Genomic DNA, 14,487 nt, shown 5'->3' with positions numbered 1-14,487 from the left:
TGCTGACCTGTCGATTTAGCTGCATAGAGAGAGGACTATGCTGCTGATGAGAGGGCTGGAAGCAACTAATCAGACTAAGATCAACTTTCTTTTATAATGCAGGTCATCACCGTTATCTGATTTTTTAGATAACGACAACTGTAATTGTCAATATTTGAATTTTAACATGATACCACATTCATGGCTCGTGTTTTTCTTTTTACTTTCTCTTTCAGCCTCTCAGATTCATATCTATCCATGCCTTGTAATGTAAGCGGAGATAGCTCCACTCTGTCTCACCTCCCGTCCCTCTCGCCCACCTGACGTGCTCAGAGCAGCTGTGACCTGCCCTCAGTAGAGAAAGAGAAACTAAAAGGTTTCTGCTGATGTAAAAAACAAAGCATCCTTTAGCATGCAATGATTCACTAATGAAGCTACTTTAAATGGTGAGCAAATGAAAAACATGAAAAATCTGTAATATTCTGAGTTCTGTTATGGTTTATGTTAGTTTTAGTTTTCCTGCTCTCTCCTGTCTTTTATTATCTGGCTGTTTTGAGTTCTGTCTTATCTGGATTTTTGTTTAGATTCGTGTTTACTGTTTTAGTTATGTCTTCAGAAGCTTCTTAGTTTAGGTTTGAATTTTTGATCTGTTCTTGTTTTGAGCCTCAGCACTGATGTCTGGTTTAATTACTTACTCTGCACACCTGTCTAACTCCACCCCTGCTGCAATCACCTCTCACCAGTTTCACCTGATTCCACCTCCATATAAACTGCTGAGACCAGACATCAGTGCCAGGTTGTCCTGTTGAGTATGGGTGAGTCTCCTCCTCTGAATTCTGTATGTAGGTTTGCTTTTTGGACTTTTGACCCCTGTTTCTCCAGAAACCTGAGCCATTCGGTCCTGGCTGTTCCTGCCTTGTCTGCCCTGCTCATCTGTTTATTTTTTGTGCCATCTTTTTGTTCGACAGCCTGTTTGGATTTTTCCCCTGTTTTTTGAGTTTGTGATTAGAGCTTCTTTTAAAAGAAACCTCTGCTGGTCTGGCTGAATTCTGGGTCCTTTCCCTCTGTTCATTACAAAATCATAAATACAAAAGCAACAAAGACATGAAAAATTATTCACCCCAAGTTAATTTTTACTCATTGTTTTAGCTTCATTAAAGTCTGTTAATTTAAAAATAATATGTAGACGTTCTGCAGAGGATTTTCTGTAGAGGATTTTCGGTTTCGATGAGCTCCTCCTATTGAATCTTCCTCAGGAAAAACTTGTCTTGATCCTCTATGTCAGATGTAAAAAAAAAAAAAAAAAAAAATTTGTGTTCTAACAACATACAGTGTGAGTCCTATTTCTACATTGCACTCCCCACTGCTGCATTTCATCCATTGGACTTTATCTCCTTGTTTTAATCCTGCTCAAAACCTGCTGTCTTTATTTTTCCTCCATCGATAGTTAAACACGGTTATCATGTGTGAAAGCATGAGCACCATGTGGATGCAAAATTAGTTTAGTGTTTTATCAATATATTTATTTCTCTTCTTACTTATTGCCGCTGTTTTGAAAACATTAATACTGAGAAGTTATTTTGTGTGGTCATAGTAGTACATAGGAGGAGTAGTAGTAGTGCATAGAAAGTGTTCATGCCCACAGTTGTGTAGTTTCCCTGTGGCAGCCAATGAGGAGTGAGTTCGTGGCTCACCTGTTCCCGCGTGTGGCTGCAGCAGCGTCTCCAGATTTCATTTATCCGGTAAGGCGCAGAGAGAAGGGGGTTTTTCCCCATTCAGGGCATTTTTGGAGCACCGTTTGCTGCTGCTGCGTGCGTTCTTTCTGCAAAGTAAGTCTGCTCCCTAGCCATGTGACGGTGTTGCTCCTCTTTGTGTCTGGTTTAGTTATAGTTTACTCATTAATGACTGTCAGAGACTCATGCATGGTGGTGTGAAGCTTTGTGTTGTAGGTTCAGTGATATGTGCAGCTTTGTTCTGGACTAATGATACAATCGGTTCTACATGATCTGTTTGGAGCTGCGTGGCTGCACAGGGCAATCAGTCTCCGTTAAAGGACCAGCTGCTTAACCTCTGCATGTTTGTGTTGTAGTGGAATTACATAGATGATGTGGGGTAATACTATTTAAAGTGTTGTATCTTGTAACTAATGCTGTTAGTAAAATGTGCATATAATTATATATTTTCTTTTTATGCCTGTTGCCATTCATTTTGTATAGTTCCCAGAATCACACCTCTCTACGTTTTAAATCATCATTCAATGTGTTCAATAAATGTCTAATGGAAAACCCTGCAGTAGGCCAGGTCCTACAGCAAAGGTTAGCAGCACTCAGGATATTTACTACGTTCTGTTAATCAAGAGTCTTTATTGACATTTTATTTACACATAAGACACAAAACAAGGCATGTTTCAGTTGCTTTTACTTGCTTACACAGTGACACCTCCTGAGAAGCTAAAGCATGCAAACATTAATTAGCATCTGATAAGATTTAAATTTTTCAGTTAAAAAGACTGCAGTCAGTTTACATAACGATTTAGATTACTGTATATTTGCATGAATGTATCAGACGTTAAAAAAGGGTGCAGATATTCATGGAAATGTTCAAGTTAAATAAGGTTTGAGTCAAAAAGACGGGTAGCAGTCGGTTCACAGGATGATGTAAAAAAATAATAAAGGACCATTGATGTTCAAGCTAACTCCTCCTGAGAAAGTAAGTGAGCAAATATAGACATCAGCATGTGAGAGTCTGAGTAAATAATTCTCATCAATGGAAGTGGGACAAACTTCATAAAGTGTCTTCAAGTGATAGTGTGATTAAGGTGACTGATCTGGGATGATTTTTTTAAAATTTTTTTTTGGATTTAGTTGTTAAAGTCCTGGACCTTTTTGTAGCGAGCGAGAAGAGCAAATGTTTCCAGGCTGAGTGGAGTCTGTTGCAATTGTGCTGGCTTTCTTTGGGATTCTGTAGGCGTTAATGTCCATCAAAGAGATCAGCTTTGTCTAAACGAAGCAAGTGCATGATGGCATCTTCACCTCTAACTTCATGACGATTAAGAAAAACTGCAGGGGGTCCTGATAGCTGGATGTCTGTTTACTCAAGTGAGCCAACAGGAATCTCTCTAAGACCTTTATGATGTGGGACGTCAGAGCAACAGGTCTAGTCACTGAGGACGGATAGCAGAGTTTCTTTGCTATCGCAATAATGCAAATGGTCTTCCACAACACTGGGACTTTGTCCTTGACCAGAACAAGGTTGAAGTGCTGTAGAATCCCAGAGAGCTGGACCTGCAACGTCATTCTGGTTCAGTTTCTCCAGCTGCCTCTTCAGCTGACTTCTACAGATAGAAAGTGGAAGGGGAGGCAAAGCAATGTTCCCCCTAATTTTTTAATGTGTCTGAGCAAACACACAAACTCGCTGAGTATTCACTTGACCTCTGTGAGCAACATTGCATGTGCACACTGAGGTTACGTTACACCTGTTCATAACCTGAGATTATAATAAGCTACATGGCTTGCTAAAAGAATCAAGTTAAGGCAATAATTTCTTTTAGGTAACTTAGTTTAGATACAACTGATTTAGCCCGATTACATGAAAAAGACAAAAGTCTTGTTTTTTTTTTTAAAAGAGCTGTATAGCTTATTTTTATTTCAGAGTGGGGGTCCTGCTAAGTAGGAGCTGAGAGAAATGTACATATTTCAGAGTTCAGATTTTATTGCCATTAAATTATTTTAAATTTTCTGCAGTGAAATTTAGCACCAGCCTGTGGTTCTGTGCAGCCTCTCATCTGTCAGTCTGCTCCAGGGCAGCTGTGACTACAATGTAGCTCACCACCATGAGGGTGTGAACGGGTGCATGAATGGATGAATGAATCACATCGCTTTTCTAACACAGCGAGGTAACACCCTCAGTTCTTAACAATTTATTTTTGCTGCTCTTTGTTTTTATACCAACGACAGCTTTTTAATAATGTAGGAGACGCAGAAAATTTTCCAGAGGCGGCTGAATGTCGCGCTGTCAAGAATGTTACTGTTGCACTCAGTTATAGTTTAAAGGTGTTCCATAGTCAGAGAAACACAAGATTAATAACAGAACTACATTGAATGAAAGCAATAATTTATTCTGTATCAGATGTTGGCATTTCCAGCTCTAATTTTCCATTCATATATTTTAGTTTCCATTCATATATGTTTTCTCCAACACCATTAGAGCTACGGAACGTTTCTTCACTTAAATAACACCACCTTTACTTCAGCTGGAAATACACATGTAGTCTATATGATTATTATAATGTGAGGTTGGCACAAATTAAACACCTACAAGACAATCCGTGTTAACTCTTTTTAGAAGGATGGGTGAACAATGCTGGCAAAAAGATGAACATATATAAGTTATTTCAATAACTCACATCATCACATCATTAATTGAATATGCTGAATTTAGCCAATTAATGCTTTAGCTAAGTACCGTTAAACATAACCCCTAAATCCTATGTGGGCCAGTCTGTAGAGTATTTTAATGAGAACAAAGATAACGTCTAAATTTCCCCTTTGACGGTCCGTTGGCAGTGATCCTGCCCGTTTAAATTAGTGTCAACACACCTGCTGGTCTGCTGTGTATTGAAACACAAAAGGTGGCAGGTGATCCAGCATTTCAACCTGAAGCAATCTAGATTTGATCTATTGTGTCGTTAAGCCTTCATGAGGCTCCCCTTTGATATGAACAAAGCCCAAAATGAATAAAAGTTAAGCAAACACAACCGTTGGAGCTGCAAAAAAAAAACAAAAAACAAAACAAAAACTAGGAAGGCTCAGTAAGTGAAGCAAACTATCAGCTTTGGGAGTGTTTTTGGTTTGGTCCACAATAATAATAATGGGTATGACAGTTGGTTTATATCCTCTGCATATAAAGCCCCACCTTTTGGCTGCAGATGTATTTGTCTGTTGGTCTGTTTTGCATAAACTGTAACAGACTCTCACACACGTGCGTGTGTGTGTGTGTGTGTGTGTGTGAGACATATGCAGCAATAGTAGAATGATACAAACTATTGGACAACTAACATACTTTGGGCTAACATGGCAACTGTGAGGTCATCTAGAAAGTATTCAAGCTGTCAACAGAACGTAGAGAGAGGGTGCAGTCTTCATTGATGAAATGGATGTTTACACTCATATAGGGCTGCGTCACCTGACTTGTCCACAGGTCAGTTTTCAAGGCATAATGCACCATGCTGCGAACCCCCTTTTCTTCCTTGGCCCAGCATGCGTTATATAAGCGAGGCAACACGAATTGAATGAAGTGCTTGCGACTGGGCATAATGTACCTCGGGTCAAGGACTTTGACAAGGTCTCCGAAGCTCTCCTCAACTTTGTACATGGGGATCATGCCTTTTCATGTGTAATGCAAGATGGCAACTGTGATCTGTTAACGGCTTTCTTCCCTTTTTTATGTGGGAAAAAAAGGGAAGAAAGCGTTACACCATCTGCTTCTGCGATGGTGTAACAGGCAGTTAATGTTTTTGAACAGTCATCTCAATGAAAAAGCAGAACAAGCATTTTAGAAGTGAGAAAACAACTAAGAAAACAGCACAAGGCTAAATATTAACTGTTCAAAGTTCTATAATATCAAGTTTTTATTGTTGTATGTAATGTTCAATACATCTTTACTAAGACAAAACGTGAGTGCATGTTGTAAAACTTGCAACACGTTGCTAAATTTACCAACACAATCACTCACTAAAGTGGTACTAAAACATTACTAATGCAAACATTGGTTTTGCTCAATTTTCAAAAAGCATAACACTGGTTTTTATTGTTATGCAGATGATGTTCAGGTTTCTAACTTGGAGTGAGCAAGTCATCCTTATTGTGCCTTCAGTTGGTGCAAAACACTGCTGCACAGCATGAACTGGAACATGGAGAGAGAATATTACTCCTGTTTTATCCTCTCTGGAGTGCTTGACAGTCCATTTAAATATGAATTTTAAAACTTGTTTGTGTGTTTTTAAGTCTTTAAATTGTCTTGTCCCTCCCTACCATTCTGAGCTACTGCACCTGCTCTCCCTTTCTCTGTCCATACGATCAGCAGACCAGCTGTTGCTGGGAGGTATCAAGGATATGGCTGAAGCTCAGGGGAGATTGGGCTTTCATTATTGCAGCTCGCAATTTTTGTTATTGTTATACCCCTGCAAATTGAAAAAACTTCTTCAATAAACATTTTAAATCTGCTCTTGAGACCGACCTCTTCTCTTTGCTTCTGAACCTGTATGTCATGTTCTGTGAGGTGGATGCTGGACCGAAACGTAGAAAGGAGCTAGGTAGCTGCATGACGAGATTAATTGTTTTAATGGAGGAAAAGCAACACTTAGAGGCAGGAAATCATGCACAGACCAGAGAGCAACAGGAAGTGACAAAGGGTTGCATAACAAAGGAGCAAGGACAGGAGCAAGCAGTTTAAATAAAGGAAGGCATAACAGGGGGCAGGTTAAAGTAAATAGCAGGACAAGCAAAAGGTAGGGAGAGGTAGAGCAATGATACGGCAGAAACAAGGAGGAAAAAGAATGTGAAGACCTCAATGAATAAACAGATTCTATAATGAAATAAAACCACTAATCCCTGAAGTAGAGACTGCATGATCCCTGGAATATTAAGAATAAGAGTAAAAAAGCCTAATACACAGGAATTGTGAAAGTTAGCTGTGACATCATCCAGAGGGGCAGATCACCCGCTATTACCGTATAACATAGAAAGTACTCCTAGATCGATGTGTGCTGTTTGGTTTTGTAAAATACCTTGAGATGACCTAGCGTGAATTGCTGCTATATAAATACAATTAACTTGAATTGTATAAAATGTATAGTATACATTTTTATAGTGCTTTATAAATATATTTGGCTTGACTTACAACAAGCTGTTGTGAGTATCTTTCTGAGGTTGAACTTAAATTTCTATCTTAAAAACAAACATAAAGTTAAGTGTTTCTGTCAATCCTGTGCAGAATTAACCATGTCTGACAAGACGAGGAGGAAGAGACTTGCAACACAGAACGGATCCGCTAATGGCTCATCAGGGCCAACAGTCAGGTAATATCAGAGAGAACATGAGCAGGAAAATTAAGATTCACTTTAATGTGCGTTACTGTGCCAGTATGTGCTTTCTCATGATGGATTTAAAGCTGTGCCGTATGTGTGTTTGAGATGCAACTCATGATTCTGTACATGCTCCTGTATTTTCATTGTTTTCATTTAAATGTTTGCAAAATTATCCTATTAATTAAAAATACAGAATTAGATGCAAATAAAGTTTGCTTCTAGTCCACAGGAGAATGAAGACAAGTCAACAGGTCCCAGCTGTGTCTCTGTTAAGAGTGCCAGGTCCATGCTTTTGCCATATAACTTTAGGGAAGACAGATCCACATGGTACGCAGCCAGCTTCTCTTTTTCTCCATCTTCCTCTTATTTATCCATCTTTCTCTATCCTTTTACTCCCCAAATACACTCTGATTTTAATTATTTCTAAAGCCTTCAGCAAAAGACAAATAAAATACTGACTAAAATATGAGAAAGTGAATTTTGTGTTAATTTCAATGTTTTGCTGTTTTATTGATACTGTTGTAGTGGTGGAAAGTGAAATGCTGATGATACAAAAATAAGCAACAGTTCATGTCAGAACTTACAGTTTAGAATATACACAAAGTGTATTGAGCTGTTGACAGCAAACAGGCTTATTGGAGGCAACTGGACCTTCATTCAGTTCTTTCTAAAAACATTTCAACACCTGTCCAGGAGTCTTTGTCAATTCTGGTGGCTTACACTTGAGCAACCTGCAGTTGGATCATTGCTGTTTTTAAGGACATGGAGGCCCATCCTCCTAGGCGGATTCAAAGTAAGATGCAAATCAAGGACCCACACACCGCTGTCCTGATTGTTAGAAGCTATTGCTTAGTGGGAGTGGAGTACTTGGTCACCCAAATGATGATGTCCAAAGACTAAGTTGACTAAGTTGTATGTACGGTAGCATATTTCTCCCCCTCTGTTCAGTGTTGATTTTTTTAATGCACAATCCTAATACAAAACCAAACATTCTTTATTTTCAGTTTAAATCAAAACTAAAATAATCAAAAGGAAAATACATTTTCTACTGATGGGGTTGTTCGTGCTGAGTTACTGTATATTTGTTGTTTCTACAGTCAAAAAATCCGTCTGAAGCAAGCCAGCTGTTCAGCATGCAAAGATGTTTTAACGGATCCAGTAAGCTTCAGGTGTGGACACCTGTCATGTAAGCAGTGTGCGAGTTTGGGTTCGGATCAGGTTAAATCACCAATAGACTCCCCCTGCTCAGAGTGTGGAGCGAAATGGCTTAAAGACACAGGTACGTTTTAAAGGCTATTACTGACCTTCACAATAATAAAATGTGTAACCAGATGGACATTGAAAAATACTAAGTATTTAAATTAATTATTTAAAGAGTAGGGACAAATTCTGACCAGCTAAAATTGTCATCATTAACAAAAACAATTCATAATGTCATCCAATCATATGGTTTAGATCTACGGCTCCCATTGCAAGCGATGAAAAACAAGCAAGGTGTCTTGTAAAAAATGACAGATATCAGCTAATTCTGTCACAGCTGTTACAAGATATATGGGCAAGATAGCTAGTGGTAATCTTTAATAAGAGTAAAGGTACATTGAAGGACTTGTTATTCTCTCCTCTGTTTCAACTTGGCAGTTTCCACAGCCAAGTTGAAATAGAGTCAGTATGGCTTCTCAACACAGATGCAACCACTATGATGTCTGTACTGAGGCTCTGTTCTGTACAGCTACAACTGAAGCTAAAAGCCCCAGGGACATTGTACCATGAAAAATTGTGCTGGACTTGAACGTGTCACACAGTGTGAGTAAAAAATTAGAAAGCAATTTCTGAGGAAGATGCCAGACTTTACAATTTTTTGCTGCAGCAGAATTGCATCCAACATACACTTTGTAACTTGTGTAAACAAGCACTTGTAGGTGCTTGTTTAGACAATATAGTTTGTCTTAAAGGACACCTGGTTACCCAGCAAAGTAGAACTGCTCTTTGCTGGGTAGACGGTAAAACGAAACAGGCTCATTTGCTGGATGCTTCAATTGTGTAGGCTCAATAATGTCCCCATTAAATTGTGTAACATGGCTTGATAATTGTTAGTAATCTGTGGTTGGTTGTCTATCACCAGCAAATTAACAAAGTATTAGGCCATTCATTGGGCTTTGTTTTTGTTAAGCCAACTTCCATCTCTAGTATCTCCCAAGATCAGCCATGTCCTCAATCTGCTGGATGAGATTGCTGAGCTGGGCTTTACTCTGCTATGAGGCTTCTCCTTGTCTGTCTCTTCTGCATTAGGTTTTGGCTGCCCATGACATTCACTTAATTTATTATCATCATATTTTCGTCTGATAACGAAGCTTCATTTTGGATGCCATTTTAGTTTTAAAAGTCACTAGTCCTTCACTTCACTTCTTTTACTAAATATGCCTCCTCAGAAGATGGGATCTGGGCCAAAGTGTAGGTGCATTGTTTCATTGACACTGTTCTACCTTAGTTACATTTCCTCTCATTTACATCTCTGATATGTGTTGCCTTTGATTTCAGGAAACATTGTCTTTTTGGAAGCAAAGAAGAATTTTAAAGAACTGATGAAAGACAAATTTACTTTCACATCTGAAGGTAATGGTGACCATCATAGCTCCCTCCAAAGTATCTACACAACACTGATCATCACCCCTGGAGGGAATGATGGACCAAATGAAGAACATGAGTACAGACAGCTCAAAAACACTCAGAGAGATCAGCCATTGTCTGACAGTTCAGTCAGTCTCAGTGAGATCTTCAAATTGGGACCTGACCAAGAGAAACCCAACAGAACAGTCCTGACGAAGGGAATTGCAGGCATTGGAAAATCATTTGCAGTTCAGAAGTTCATCCTTGACTGGGCCGAGGAGAAAGCAAACCAAGAGGTTGATTTTGTTTTCAGTCTTGCTTTCCGAGAATTGAATTTGAGTAAAGGAGAGAAAAGTCTCCATGCGCTGCTGACTGAGTTTCACCGAGCTCTCCAGCATCTAAAAGATTACCAGAGTTATGCCAAATCTAAGATTATAGTGATCCTCGATGGTCTGGATGAAAGCAGACATCAGCTGGACTTTGAAAACTCAACCAGGGTAACTTCTCTTAACGCTGTAACATCTATAGGGGGTCTTGTTGTGAACCTGATCCAGGGTAACCTCCTTCCTGATGCCAACATCTGGATAACTTCCCGTCCAGCAGCAGCCAGTCAGATCCCTGAAGAATATGTCGATATGGTGACAGAGATAAGAGGGTTCACCGATGCTCAGAAAGTCGAATATTTCCAAAGGAGATTTAGAGATGATTCTGGTCTCACTGACAGAATAACAACTCACATTCAGTCCTCACAAAACCTTGACATTATGTGCCAGATCCCAGTCTTCTGTTGGATTTCTGCCGTCTTATTTCAGGAAGTTTTTGACAAAAAGGAAGAGACAGAAATCCCCCAAACTCTGACAGAGTTAATGGCATATTTCCTCTTTGCTCAGATAAAACGAAGAAGCAGAAAGTATGACAGGAACCCTGAGAAAAACAGAGAGAAGCTCCTGAAGACTCACAGAGAATTTCTTCTGAAACTCGGGAAGCTAGCATTTGTCCAGCTTCAAGAAAACAAACTCATCTTCTACGAGGAAGATCTGGAAGGCTATGGCATTGACATAGCAGAAGCATCCATCTACTCTGGTTTATGTAACACAGTTCTACGGGAAGAGGATGTCTTCTCCCAGAAAAAGATCTTCTTCTTTGTGCATCTTACTCTTCAAGAGTTCTTCGCAGCTCTGCATGTCTACGAATGTTTAAAAACCAAGAAAACCAACAAGCTTAGGGACTTCCTGTCTTTGGAGGACAAAGACCTTTCTTTACTTGATCTTTTAAAGATGACAGTTGACAAAGTGCTGGAGAAGAAGAACGGCCACTTAGACTTTTTCTTGCGATTCCTACTTGGCCTGATGGTTGAACCAAACCAGAGATTCCTTCAGGGTCTGTTGACTCCACTTGACCCATGTGAAGATACGGACAGGAAAATCCTAACTTATCTACGATCTATTCGAAGAAAAACCCTGTCTCCAGACAGCTGCATCAACATCTTCCAGACCATGATTGAAATGGGAGATCACAAAGTCAAAGATGAAATTCAGGACTATCTCAAACTGTCTGACCGCTCAAAAATGGAACTGGCTCCTTTGCAATGCTCGGCTTTGGCCCACATGCTGCAGATCTCCAAGAATGATCTGGATATACTGGATCTGAAGAGCTACAACACATCAGATGATGGCAGAAGGAGGCTGATACCAGCTGTGAGGAGCAGCAAAAAAGCTGTGTAAGCCCATCTGTTTTGCCATCTCCTTTAGTTGTGTAGTTTACAATATTCCTGAAATGTCAGTCTGCTAAATATTTTTCATTTGTAGGACATTGAGCAGAGTCCTTCATGTTTTAGATGTGTCTCTGGTCCAGCACACCTGATTCATATGATTGTTCCACCTCCTCAGCATGCCATAAATTATTTCTGAAGCCTACTAATAAACTATTCATTTAAAACAGCTATAAGTAAGATATTTACTGTAATATCAAACTAAATCATTCTCACTTGTCACCTGGGATGGAAGTAACATTCCCTGTAAACAATCGATCCTTTCCATGAACAATGTATTCGTCAAGTTTTTCTTCTTTCAAACCTAGAGCTACGGTCAGGAATTACTTCAGTTGAGAGTGTTTACTTCCTGGTTCCTGAGCCAATCATATGAGAGTTCTCAAGGTTCTCTACACAGAGCGCAGCATTTTGTATTTTATCTTGGCAAAACAATTTCTCCCTGGGATTATTAAAGTATTCTGATTCTGATTCTGAAAAGAGCAGCAACCTGCTAACATGGAAGGCAGTAAGAGAAGCAGCCAGTAAATGAACAGAATATTACATGATAGACTTATCCTGTGGCAGTAAAAATTCACAACAGCATCACACCGTTAAAAAACGCCATTTTAGATTGTTTTGATTGGCAAGCTGTTGTACCGATTTGAGCCACAAGGTGTCCGTATTACTTATAGCTCTTTTTTTTATAGCTCTTTTAAGTTAGGAAACATTTAAAATATGTGGATGACCAGGAATTAGAATTACTAATAACTTGCAGGTTATTTATTGAAAGTTAAGGTGCATCTGCTGTACCATGTAAAGGTACAGCAGGTGCACCTTTGTCTGTATTATGCTTTTTCTTTAAGGGAAAATGTAAATACCTGTTACAATTCTTGGAGACTGAACTACAGTTGGAAAGGAAACAAAAGTGTTTTAAAGTGAAAAAGCAGCTCTTCTTTGTGTCTGAGTAACAATGAGAAATAGGTTAAGATATTCAGTGATTTTCAGCAATAAAAACAATCTTGCAAATGTATACCCTGAATATTGAATTGTGGTAGAAACAATCACAAGTAAACATGAGTTTGGAAAGTTTAACATAGGCATGCAATTCTCTCAGTTCTTGTTGAGGCTTTATCCTTTATTTTCATCTTTTTGTGTATGTAGTACAGATATATAAATACTTTTTTTATTTTGTAATGCCTTTCCCCAGGCTGGCCAATTGCAATGTTACGGTGCATTGGATGGAGCATCTGGCCTTAGCCCTTAAGTTTTCCCACTCAGCTTTGAGGGATCTCGACTTGAGCAACAATGACCTAAAGGATTCAGGGGTGGAGCTCCTTTGTGACGGACTCTCCAGTAACTCTTGCAAACTGGAGACACTAAGGTAACAACTTCACAAAGTGCAACTTCAGCTACAACCTTCAATGGCAATAATTAAATAAATAAATAAAATGAAGTTCCCATATACGGAGCACCCTCGGGGAAATGAGATTTTTTATTTTATTTTATTTTGTTCTCCCTTGCAAAAGTATTGCAGGGAATGCAATACTTTTGCATTCTCTCGCAATATCTTTGTAGACGGTTCATGTGGTATATTGAATACTAATGGTAAGGTCAGTCAAACTTGATTGGGACCACCTGGGTATTTGATTTCAATCCAGAGCAGATTTGCTGTAGGTTGAGGAGCAGTACATTGAACTATCAGGGTGCCTGTACTGCCAACTTCATCATCCATTTGTCCACATTTTGTGTTTTATTGCAATGCAGACTAATTACAGTTCATGTCAAACAGTTTAAGCTTCTACTTCTCTTAATCTTATTTTCAACAGTTTTTCTTTGTAATATAAGGATAACCCATTGAATAAAATGGTTCTGGTACATGATGGACCTGTATCTGTTGCTTTTAACCAGACATGTCCATCTTCATACACTGTACCCTTAGGTTGTCTGGTTGTCTGGTCACGGAGAAAGGCTGTGATTATCTGGTCTCGGCTCTGCAGTCCAACCCTTCCCACCTGATGGAGCTGGACCTGAGCTACAACCATCCAGGAGACTCTGGAAGCAAGCGGCTCTATCATCTCAGGGATGATCCACGATACAGGCTCAGCATTCTCAAGTAATTATCTAGTCTGTCAGAAAAGGTCTGAACCAAAACTGAAAATGGCTGTTTAGACATTTCACTTGGTGTAATTCTTGCTCCCACAGCCTAAACTATGGTGGGAGTCCCAGACTGAAGGCTGGCATCAGGAAATGTATGTTGTATCTGTACATAAATATGTTCTTTGCTGATGATAAAATAACATTTTTTTTGTGTTTAAATAACATTTATTCTTCTCTCCAGATGCCTGTGAATTCACTTTCAGCCCTGATGCAGCACACCACCACCTGGTTTTGTCTGAAGGAAACAGGAAGGTGACATGGGTGGAGGGGGATCCTCCTCCTAATCCCACAGAAAGCTCTGATCAACACCAGCAGGTGCTTTGTGATCAGGGCCTGACAGGCCGCCACTACTGGGAGGTGGAGGTCTCCGGATCCTTAAGCATTGGGGTCACACATAAGGGAACCATCGTCAAAGAGAAGACGGACGGTTTCAGGATGGGGCACAATGAAGATTCTTGGTGTTTGGTTTGTTCTGATGATGGTTTCTACGTTTTGCACCACAACAATAGAGCAGACGTGCCTTCCCTTAGAACCAGTCGGTTGGGGGTGTATCTTGACTGGCCTGCTGGTACCCTGTCTTTCTACAGAGTTTCCTCTGACAGTCTGATCCACCTTCATACGTTCACAATGGCTTTTAAAGAACCTCTCTATCCTGCAGTTGAACTTAACATCCAGTCATCAGCTGTATTCTGTCAACCAAAGTAACTAAACTGGCTACTTCTGCAGTGCAAGTTTATTTATTTAGCACATTTCAGTAACAAGACGAGTCAAAGAGCAGTACATGAACAGAAAAAACATTACAGAGGGAAATATCACATAGGAGCAGTGGCGTCTTTGGCATGATAAGTTAAGTTAGGCACAAAAACTCAACACTTATACCAGCAACTAATTTTTTTGTGATGCACAC

General features: G+C 39.5%; 1 protein-coding gene across 2 annotated transcripts; it reads left to right on the top strand.

The window, feature by feature from the left end:
- The first annotated feature begins 1,733 nt into the window (after positions 1 to 1,733).
- LOC105921056 (protein NLRC3) lies at positions 1,734 to 14,487 on the top strand. 2 transcript variants are annotated; one of them, XM_036146849.1, is made up of 9 exons: positions 1,734 to 1,808; positions 6,973 to 7,057; positions 7,289 to 7,393; positions 8,164 to 8,345; positions 9,605 to 11,393; positions 12,631 to 12,804; positions 13,363 to 13,536; positions 13,626 to 13,672; positions 13,762 to 14,487. In XM_036146849.1, exons 2-9 carry the CDS (start codon positions 6,981 to 6,983, stop codon positions 14,283 to 14,285), a joined length of 3,072 nt encoding a protein of 1,023 aa, XP_036002742.1. In that variant the 5' UTR covers positions 1,734 to 1,808; positions 6,973 to 6,980; the 3' UTR covers positions 14,286 to 14,487. The 2 variants fall into 2 exon arrangements, with proteins under 2 accessions (XP_036002742.1, XP_036002743.1); XM_036146850.1 differs by lacking the exons at positions 1,734 to 1,808; positions 6,973 to 7,057; positions 7,289 to 7,393; positions 8,164 to 8,345 and adding an exon at positions 8,355 to 8,869.

This window comes from Fundulus heteroclitus, chromosome 14 (assembly GCF_011125445.2).
Source record: "Fundulus heteroclitus isolate FHET01 chromosome 14, MU-UCD_Fhet_4.1, whole genome shotgun sequence".
In the NCBI taxonomy this organism is placed as follows: domain Eukaryota; kingdom Metazoa; phylum Chordata; class Actinopteri; order Cyprinodontiformes; family Fundulidae; genus Fundulus; species Fundulus heteroclitus.
Note: the sequence above shows the minus strand (reverse complement) of the source record. Positions and strands in the feature narration are given on the sequence as shown.